General features: G+C 37.0%; 1 protein-coding gene across 1 annotated transcript; it reads right to left on the reverse strand.

The window, feature by feature from the left end:
* Nucleotides 1-412: 412 nt before the first annotated feature.
* tmem63a (transmembrane protein 63A) lies at nt 413-10,069 on the reverse strand. Its single transcript, XM_043237695.1, has 23 exons — nt 9,895-10,069; nt 8,040-8,201; nt 7,864-7,943; nt 7,467-7,542; nt 7,353-7,390; nt 7,047-7,189; nt 6,109-6,160; nt 5,919-6,027; nt 5,754-5,824; nt 5,532-5,612; nt 5,057-5,180; nt 4,856-4,989; nt 4,463-4,645; nt 4,183-4,336; nt 4,003-4,109; nt 3,835-3,921; nt 3,151-3,210; nt 2,883-3,045; nt 2,621-2,726; nt 2,374-2,541; nt 2,155-2,270; nt 1,932-1,985; nt 413-1,849 (listed from the first exon to the last, which is right to left on the reverse strand). The coding sequence occupies exons 1-23, from the start codon at nt 9,928-9,930 to the stop codon at nt 1,712-1,714; spliced, it is 2,442 nt and encodes an 813-aa protein (XP_043093630.1). The 5' UTR covers nt 9,931-10,069; the 3' UTR covers nt 413-1,711.
* Between the last annotated feature and the right edge of the window lie 1,326 nt (nt 10,070-11,395).

Below are 11,395 nucleotides of genomic sequence, written 5' to 3' on the forward strand. Positions count from 1 at the left end.
CCCTTAAAAGAAATACCAAAAAGCTTTATTTGACTCGTATGCATCTTTTGTCTCTCAAGTTGCATGTGGGCGTTTGTGTCATTAGGGCCCTAAAGCCTTCCGAGGGTTTATTGTGGTGTCAAAAACTGTAAATGCTGGTATTTCTGGCTCTCACAGAATGAAATGAAACTGTAAAAATACATGCAATCTTCATTTATATGACTGTGCATATGGTTTACACCAAACATGTGACCCCTTACACTGCATTGCGCATAAAGTACAAGATCCATCCTATTAAAAATACACACATACCCAAGAAAAATCTTTGCGAAGCTTAAAAGTTACAAAGTTTAAAAGTTTTGTGCAATAAAATATTTGGCAACCGAAACATGAACCTCCTGGAACCAATAAAAAGTACAAAAAAATACTATAGTATTACCATGTTTTTTTATTCCCCATGGTACCTGTTATATATATAACATTTCATAATGTGAATAAAGCTTGACACGCTCTCACTCTCTCTCTCTCATTGGATCAGTTTCTGTTCTTATGCCGTTTTGAACGCTGATCCTGGTGTTTAGAGCCGGTCACTCAAGTTTGTGGCCTTCTTATGGTGTTACAGTAAGACGATTTGGCTCTATCCCGCCTAATGAGCTGAAGACCGCAGTCAGGAGAAATGTGTCAAATGTGTGTGTGTTTGGAGGACGTTCATTCATCCATTTCCAGGAAACTCTGAGGCTTAAGAATATGAGACTCAACGCTCGGAGGTTGAGCCCTTTAAATTCAGTTTCTGCTCCACTCATATAATGAACATACAGAACAAAAACAAACGCAGGCGTTATCTGCAGTATCTTCCCCCTGCATTACAGCTAAAGGAATCAATAAGATTCTTGCGTTTGTTAAAGCTCTTACATGAATTCTTTAGTAAATCCTTGCTTCTTATCTGCTCTGCGAAGTTTGTTTCAACAAAGTAGTTTCTAGTTAATAGTGTTATTAGAATTGCTCCACGTAAACACTCTTTTCTTGGTGCTGTGATCAGGATATAGAAGTTGAGCAGACATGATAAGCAAGTTATTTTATCATGCTAATCAAAAAAAATGCCTTATTGTAAATACAATCTTTGCGTACTTTTCATAAAAATTGTTTTCTCTAACAATTGACATCATGACAAAACATTTAGTTTAGCTTGTATTGAAAGCGAAACATCTCTCTGCTTCAGTCTGAACTGCTCTAAGAAGAACCAGATCGAGCAGAAAGCAACAGTGCCACCTAGTGACGAGTCATTCTCACATGCAAACACTGAGCTATCTGTCAGCATCGATATATTAGCATTTGTATAAAACCTTGCTTTAAAAAAGAAAATGAGAAACAATACAGAAGCTCACTTTCTCACTCTCACACACATACGATTGCGGTTACAAAAAGTGTGTTGTTTCCAACAAGGCACGAACGTGTCAGTTCAAGTGTTTCGATGCACTCGTGCTGTATTCGTATTCCTTGGCAAGCGCTCATTGGTAAAGCTGATTTTGTAGAAATGTTTGGACAGCGATTAAATGGCAATTTAGAAAAGCTTTTAAAGTCTTCGGCGAGTAGAACTGATTCCAAAAAGCTACTTTAGGTTGATCTCCGAAAAGATCCTGTTTTTAAAAGTAAATCCCCTCCATTTCCACACTGACCTCCAACGCAGTAAGAAGCAGTTGTGATCGCTTGATATGGTAACTGATTATTGTTGTTAGATATCCGAGTCTGGACAGTCTTCCTCAGTGCTGAGGAAGGGCGGACTCGTGTCTGTGGTGCCGTATGAATGGTGAACGCTGCACTCATCAGATTCAGATGATGCATCTGGGTTCAAAACTTTGGGAAGATAAACCTAAAAAGGAGAGAGAGAGGGATTTTAGTCATTTTGAAATCAATTAGAACAAAAAGATGTAATATAAAAGTGTAAAACTTGCCGATGCAGATGAGCTCTGTGAACCTCTATCTGCGTCTTCTTCCTCCTCCTTAACCTGAATCATAGACGCAATTACATTTATACAATAACTGACACTTTTATCCGAAGTTACTTAAAATATAGCCAACAATATTTATAGTATATACAATGACAGGTTTATCAGAAAGTGAAGAGAATACAAAGAAAAAAAGTGTATTTCTTTCATTTACGTTAAAGCAGCTTACATTGTAGTTGTGCGGACTGAGGTATTTGAAATGTCCGAAGCAGGTGTAACTTAAACAGATAAAGATGGTCACACACAGAACCACTAAAGTGAACATTGACGTAGCCGCGCTGAAGCCTGCGGAGATTCAAAATCAACATAAATGCACTATATGACATTACACATATGAATACAACTGTATAAGAAACGCTGATTTAATTAGCCGGTTAGTGGACATTACCTGTTCTGAGCACAGAGAAGAAATAAAGCCAAATCAGGCATATGATTGGTGCAGCCAGAGCTTGATTGACAGCTCCCAGGTGAACCTGCCGATCAAGGCGGGCGGGCAGGTAAGCAAAATACAGGTTGTGCTTGTCCACCAGGTGTTTCAGCAGCAGGTACAGCAATCCTGTACGCATGGCCTGTGTTAATGAGATGTTACATACACTAATACTGTGTGTGTAAGGCTTTGACGAAAGAAATCAGACCGAAGGGAACGATGACAGGGCAGGTGATGCTGTACGCCATGATGACCGTGAACACACACAGAGTCCATCCGTACATCGCTCCGTACTCGAACTCATACGCCTGATTCTACAGAGTGTCGAGAGGTGGATCAGTAACACATTTCTGTTAACTCTATTCCAAATCAATCGATTCAAGGGATATTTTGACTTGCTTTCAATAGAAAGCATGATACAGGGTAACACTTTATTTTGATTATATACATATCAAAAGCCGCAGACAGACCTGTTTAACATATTTCCTCTCAGCAGCTGAATGCGCGAGTGCCAGACGCACGATGTAGAGCAGCAACCCTGGCAACCGCAGCAGCTCCATGCCCGAGCCCACCAGAGCCGCCGCAATCACGTAATTTACAAAGAACGCCCCCTGATCAGGTAAAAACACACACCTGAGAGAAGAGAAAACGGAAAGTCATCTATATATTTAGGTGCAGGCTGAACAAACCGATTTGATTTGAGCAAATAAAACAAGAATAAATACGCAAGATACCCACTCGAACTTCAGCTTCCCGTCAGACTGCTTATCAAACACCCAGCGGAAAAACACGGCTAGACTGAGAGGAAAGAGAACACATCTGTATTTGTCTACAGGCTCGCTTTGAGAACATTTGAAATCCACTGCTCTTTAAGCAAAAATACATTCATTTATGGTTTTAAAATTAAAAATCGGTTTCCTAGGGCAATATGGGGATTTTGTTGTTGTTGTTGATAAATTATAAAAATAAACATACATGCAAATAAATAAATAATAAGCTCCATGTTTGTGATTGTTTGTAGGGTTAAGGCTGAACATTTTTGCCAAAAATCTATATAATAATAATAATAATTATAATTATAATTATTATTATAACAACAACAAGAAGAAGATATTGAAACAAAACAATAAATACTACTTTTGTAATGTTTTGTGATATACAAAAATATATAAATTAATTATAATAATTAACAAAAAAATACTATAACAATAAAAAAAGAAAATCCAAACATTAAAACTAAAATAATAAATACTACTACTGTAATATTTAATAGTGTAAACAAATTGTACCTATTAATCATAATAATAACATAAAAATACAAAATACTACTATTGTAATATTTCACTGTCAGGTTAAAAAAAATTGCATCTAATGACAATAACAACATTCATTATCATCATCATCATCATCAACAGCTGGTACCTGGTGAGGCCCAGTGAGGGCAAAATCAAAACCATGAAGATCAGGAAGATGTAGAGCTTGTACATCATGCTCATATTTTCGCTGGACCTTTACATACACAGACAGATGAGCATCATTAAGCAAGCAAGTTGTGCGTGAGTGTGTGTGTATTTGAGCTTTACGGGTTACCTGGTCCAGTGGGCCTCTCCGAGTGTAGAGTAATAGACTATGGTGGGCAACAGGGCCGAGAAGGTCCACAGCAGAATAGTGGGGAAGAACTGGCTGATAACGGCGCTCTGCAAACACAACACACTCTCTTCACACCACTGCGCTTCATTTGTTCACATCATTACACGGTCGGTCACATACGTTCAGATAGTGAATGGGCTTGGTGACATTAAACTTGTCCATGGTGGTGATGATGATGGAGGGCGTTGTGAGGAAGAAGAGAAGGACAAAGAGTGCTACATTAAGCACCACAAAGCGTAGCCACCATCGCCACCCGCGTATTGACAAATTCTCCCTTAAAGAGAAGAGAAGAAGGTGAAAGGGTTAATATTGTGAGGTGAACTGTTATAATCTTCTCTATAAACTAAACAAGGTTGTAATATAATACGATTTTCTTCCAAAAAGGAATAACACTACATACCAGTAGATATTATACGGGTGAGGAGCGTAATTCACTTTCCATTTGTTCACCCTCAGTTCTGCGCTCTTAGAGGAAGGTTGAGGCTCCCGGCCACACCCACACCTGATTACCCGGCCCATTTCTTCTCCGGCCACACCCCTAACCCCGCCTCCACATTGCAGTGCATTGAAATCTTTCAGAATACTATGAGAGAAAAAAAAAAAACAGTGGGCAGGTTCCAAAAGTAAAACCTCCGTTAATTTTCTCCATAAGTAAACACACTTTTTTAGAAGTAACATATAAACCTAAAGACATATCGCAATAGATTTCACCTTAAATTCTATTCCAAAATGTGGCTTTTAAGGCAGAATAATTTAGCATTATTTTTATACATTCTGAGAGTGAATCACTTACTAAGTGGCCATATACTCATTTTGCAGAGAGACAAATGCCATTCCCAGAGGACGCAGTTCTTCCCTCTCCTTCAGTTTGTCTTCTTCCTCACGCAAAGCAGCTTCCTGTGAGCTGTAGAACTCTATAGCATCAACCTATAAATAAACACATACTTTACTTAGATGCCCAATGCTTGAAAAGTCAAATGGTGGTAATCCTCACCTCTTCACAGCCCTTACAGTGGCAGCAGCACAGGTGGCTGCACGAGCGCGGGTTGATGACCTCACGGTGTCCCTGCCGCTGCAGTATCTTATTGTAATGTTGCAGGTTTTTTTCGGCATGTTTTCTGTTACCAAAAATGACAATAAAAAGTATGACATCTTTTTTTTTTTTTTTTTTTATTGTTTCAAAAATGGTTAAAAATGTTTAAAATTCTACTTGAAATAATTTTAAAAAATTTACTGAAATAAAATACTTAAACTTATTTTATTTCAGCTAGTTTAGTTTAACCTGAAGTACTGTCCTAAAATAGCTAACTTGAAATCTTTTTTTTTTTTTAAGTATAATAAAAAGTATATTAATTTAAAGCATTAATAAAAACATACATAGTATATGTATAATAATACTGGATGATATTGGTCTGTGACAGCATGTTTATAAGATCTATGATCTAAGATCTATCTAAGATCTTTCTTACCTGTTTCTGTTGAGGGCAATCAGTTTGGCAACATCATAACACAAGTTAACATCAGTCACTTGACAGGTAGGGTACGCCTCCCTGAAGGCAAATATATGGTCAAGACACATTAAAAGTAAAATATGTCATTTCTGTAATAGACATATAATCATTTGTTTCTGAATACATGTCCTAAAAATAAAAGTGAACAGAATGAAGTCTTGGAAAATCACTTTCACTTACATGAAGTGAGTTTTTATACACTCTTTACTGGCTGCAGTGGGTACAGGCCTCACAAACAGGGTATTTCTAGCCTATGGAAAAATAAACCAGGGTCAGACTATGTGTATGTGTGTGTGTGTGCATGTGTGAGACAGTGTGAGAAAAAGAGAGAAAGAAGCGGCTTACTATCTCTCTCTTGGTTCCCTTCATTTTAGAGGTATGCCGTCTCAGCAGGGCCACGGTAATCATGAGATACAGAACTGCAAATACTGTGTGCAGCCAAAGCAGCATATCACTGCAAAGACATCATGTAAAATACAGCTTAAACACACGCTGATACACACAGATATACGAGATAGATACATACTGTACATACCCCTGCTTAAGATTCCCTATGGTAGTTCTCCCAAAACTGTAGGGATCATTGCCTGGAAAAGAGAAATGAGTCAGACTTTTTCCCCATCAGCAGAGACTGAAGTCTAAGTAAAGAAACTTCACAATATTTCATATGGTGACATCATGCAAGATTATAAACCACTACCGCCCTTCCTAAAACTAGGCATCACAGGCCTAAGCACATTTTAGCTATATAAAAAACAGTGGAAACAGTGTCCAAAATCAAATATAAATAAATATAAAAAAAGAAAAAGTATGTTATTGCATTATATTATTCTAACTACTAATATATATATATATATATATATATATATATATATATATATATATATATATATATATATATATATATAAACTAATTACCCCATCTTAAATAAAGAAAGATCTCCAAAACTATTTCAAATCATCAAGAAAATCTGACAACAGTATCACAAATTAAATAGTGCTTAAAAATATTTTGTGAAATGAATGTCTTCATATCAAAGTCATAAACAAAGATTTCATACATTAATTATGTTATACTTAATAACATTATATTATTACAAATTATATATGTAATACATTTTCAAAAAATATGTATTATTATTATTATTACAATATTATTGGAATTTAATGTAAAGCTTTTGTGGTTTAATAAACATTTATTCTTGTGATGCAAAGCTGAATTTTCATCAGCCATTACTACAGCCTTCAGTGTCACATGATCACATGATTTCAAACGTCTCTGCACACTTTTATTCTTTCATTTTCCCATGTCAGTGTCTCTGGTATTAGTCAAGAGATATTAAACAGAGAAGCAGCTCACTAGTTTATAACTGAGCTACTGTATGAAGGATTCTTGAGACCCCATTGAATTTTAAAGTGTGTGTGTGTGTGTGTGTGTGTGTGTGTGTGTGTGTGTGTGTGTGTGTTAAATACCCAGCAGGTTGCCAGATAGATTGACTGGTAGGATGATGGTGACAGAAAGCACAGAGATGATCAAGAGCAGGATGACCAGGTGTTTCTGAAACGACAGATAATGTACTGCATCCACCCCACATTTCTCCTGGACTGAAGTCTCACTGTACACACACACACATACACACACACACACACCAGTTTCACATCTTAGTTTATAATAGGACTTTCCCATGCAAACTTCCCTATTTGAGCTTTGAAAAAAGTAGCAATATCAAGAGATAAATGCTGTCCAGTAGTGAACATGTAAAATAAATAAGCGCTTACTCCATATTGACGATGAAGTTGATCCAGGAGCAGCAACCCTACAGGAAATGAGGAAGATGTCGATGATGTCATGAATGATGTAATAATGAGGATGACGAGGAGGTCGAAACTCACCTTTTCATATTCGGGCTCTTCGCCGGACATGGATGATGTCATTCTACTGTAACGCCGTTTAGTAGCATGTCTGAACCTGCAGCAGCCAAAAACATCTCACCATCCTCACCGTGCAAAATCAGTTTTCTTCACTCAAAGCATGATACAAAAAAGATTATAAAATGATATATTTAAATTAAAATTATTATATTATTGAAAAAAACAATAAAATACGTAATAAAATCCAATATAATATAATATATGTTAGAATATAAACTAAATATAAAAAGAAATATAAATATATAATTGTGTTTTTGCTAGTTTAACACTGCACTATTTCTGCAATGTTTGACAATTTAAAATAACTTCTAACACTGTATGCATTCATAGTGACTACGACGGCTTTCATCTCACACACCTTTCAGTCTCTGCGACAAGAGCGAGTCTCCCATGATCCCACAGTCTCCTTCTGATCAGAGTGAAGACCATTAGCAGTATCTGCAGGAGGACACACAGCACCATCTATTTACATCTGTACCAACCAATCAGAGCACACGGCTCAAGCAGTTCAAGCCAATCGGATGCCGAACTTACCACGAAGAGTGAGAAGTCGATGAGCAGAACGATGGGCACTCCTCCAAAGTTCACCCCCTTGAGGACGGTGCTCTGAGTAGCACTGAAACAGCTCGTGTTGTCCCTATCTACAGTTCTGTTACTCACCGACACAGAAAAGTGCTCCCACCACGAGGAGGCCATCTGGAAGACAAACAGGTACAAATTACACAATTTTACTTTTGCTGCGGCTGAAAACATTTGTTTCGGTGACACGTATGTCATCAGCATTCCCCAGATTACTATCGTTTGTTCATCTTTATTTATCCATTTAATATTTAGTCGATTAAGCATTGTTTTTTCCATTACAGACTTGCAAGAGAAGAACATGATCCTGAACGTGCATACGCACACATTAGATTCACGGAAAATACAATCTAATAAATAAAATAAATAACTAATATTAAAATAGAACAAAATAATAAAAACAAATTAAATAACAACATGTATTACAATTAAAATATAATAACAAATAAAATAATATAAAAATCAATTGAGCAAATACAGCTATTATTAAAATTATAAATTATAAATTATAAAAAGATAAAAGATGAAACATCAATATCAATATAATGATTATATCAATCTACCTGAAAATTAAAAGCATAACATTTAAGGTATTTTTTTCTTATAGAAACGTCGAAGAAAACTTTATTGTGCGATATACGTCACAGGTTGGTATTGAAAATGTGTTTAAGATTAGCTGGTGTTAGCCATGTTTGACTCGAAGCATGAATCTCCAGCGTTGTGTCACACGCGCTTCAACTTTAGAGGAAGTCCTTCATAACTTTATTGCAAACAAAACTAAATTACACAACAGTATACCTGTAGATCACATGAATATATTGCATCAGCACGGAAAAAAAGTTTGGGGGATTTACGAACACGATAGTGCCTTAAATGCTTTATTACTAAAGGTCCTCGATGGAGGATTATTGGTGACTGAATTGATGTTAGATGTTTGAGCATTATGCATGCATTACACATAAACCATGGTACATTAGATGCTATAAGAATTTGTTGTTAAAGTAAAAATTAAAATTTAGCCACTAGCTCACTAAATCATCCATTATCCCACTCTGGGGTCTCCTATAGATCCTCTATTACTTTCAGATGATGGTTTTTTTTGGTCAGGTGACATTTTTCTTACTTCGTCTTTTGACGAGTTTCAAAATATACATCAATATATACATCATAAGTTTTAACAGGCTACGTTTATCAGCAAATGACACACGCATCACGAAAATGTGCTTCTTTCTCAGTTAAACGAACACCGATTTAAGAACTAAAAAACAAGCTAAAATTAAGTACAGATGTGAACTCCCACAGTATGTCAGATGAAAAACATCAAGGCACTCATCAGTGAGCAAGCCTTAGTTTGCGATGTGTCTGAGCAGTGTGAAATCACACACATTTGCAAAACATCTTTTCCTAAGAAAGGTCTCAGCAATCGCAAGGATGGTCTCATGATGCATGATAACAATAAAAAAATTCTACTTCACATTCACGATATTGTGCTCACTGCTAACATGATAGTCACCTGCCCGTGCTGTCATATAAGTAACATTCTGTATGACTGAACTTCTTCTTTATAATGTGGAAACTTATTGTTGCCCAACCGACCGCTGACCAGAACCGCCACAACGGTCAGCGGCTGAGAATAAATCCGAAAACAGCTAGCTTGACTAGCGACTAAACTAAATGTCGTTAGACCCATGACTGTATGTAAACAGAGCTTATCAAGAACACACCACTAAACAAATACAACTAAACAAACACTAATCGGACACATTCATCGACATAATGACGCTACTGTGTAACGGCTGGACACACTCACCCCGTCCGGTTCAACTTCCGTTATGAACCGAGGCATGCAGCGGCGCTTTCTCGAGGCTTAAAAACAAAACAAAACCATAGCTCGGTGGATTTTTTTCTCTCTCTCCTTTGGATCGTGCAGAGCCGGTCGAGCTGTCAGCTGAGAGTAAACTAAACTTTGCACTGACTCACATCCGCACATGCGCAGAGACACCGATCTCCGCCCAACCTGACAGTTGCATACAAACGCGCGAAATGACTTGGGAAATGCAGGAAAATAATAAGAATGAAATATTTTAAATCAAGTCTAATTAAGAAAGAAAGAAAAAAATCGAACATAAGTCACTATTAAAAAGTATGTCACGTGATCCTTTAAAAGAACAGGCTAATCATTTCTCGAAGTAAACTAGGCTAGGCCTAAATAAAAACGATTTTAATGTGATTATATTATATATATATATATATATATATATATATATATATATATATATATATATATATATATATATATATATATATATATATATTAGGCTATTGAGTATTTTATGCATTTGTATGTTTTATACTTGTATTTGATATGCATCAAAGTACGCCTTTCTTTGAAGCCTAATAATTTCTGAAGATCACGTTCTAAGCCTTGTAAAATTTAGCCTATCTATTTACTTGTAAAGAAAAAAAAACGTTATTAAAATATGTTCTACAGAAAAGCACTAGGCCTATTTCAGACAAATCTACAATTTCACATCTCATGCCTATCTGTGTAATTATTATATATAGTTTTTTAATTCACTAGCAATTACAGTGCATAAAGGTGGTATGTATTTTACGCAAAACAACACGCAATAAACGATGTACAATGCAAGCTAAATGTATTTTTTTTAAAAATCCAACCACGTTATTAGATTGCTTTCATGTGTCGTAAATGTCCAAACAGCGTCTGATTTAATTGGTGCATCCTCACATTTGGCTTAAATAGATTACCCCGGCGCCGGAGGGAGGGGGTGCGAGATGAAGAGAGTCTCTGAGACTTTACAGTGAATCCCGTGTGATTGACAGGGCGGCTATATCCGCGCAATATCATCCCGCTCACGTTCTCATTGGCCTCTCCGTGGCCCTCCGCGGCTCCATCTGACGCGCGAATTAACCCCCGCCGCGGCTGGAGAAGGGCGACAGGTTCCCTAATCAGCGGCTGATTGCGGCGCGGCGCTCGGGGAGAGAGCCGCGGTGATTGGGGGTATGGAGGCTTTGATTGTTTTCAGTCAGCCTGACAGCTGAGGAACACTGCCTTTAATCAGCGTAGTCAAGATACTGGCATGAGTGGCAAATGAACAGTCGAGCGCGCGCGGCCTCGTTTAGATGGAGCTACTGTAAACACGACAAATAGAGCGTGGAGCATTAATCTTACTTCTGTCTGTGCTGTGTGCATGCGTTACAATTACAGCTCAGGCTGGGGATTATTCTATAGAAACTTAAGCATTGGCTAGTAACTTGTTTTTCTTTCTTATTTATTCATTTATTTTATC

The sequence above is a fragment of the Puntigrus tetrazona genome, chromosome 4 (assembly GCF_018831695.1).
Source record: "Puntigrus tetrazona isolate hp1 chromosome 4, ASM1883169v1, whole genome shotgun sequence".
Taxonomy (NCBI): Eukaryota; Metazoa; Chordata; class Actinopteri; order Cypriniformes; family Cyprinidae; genus Puntigrus; species Puntigrus tetrazona.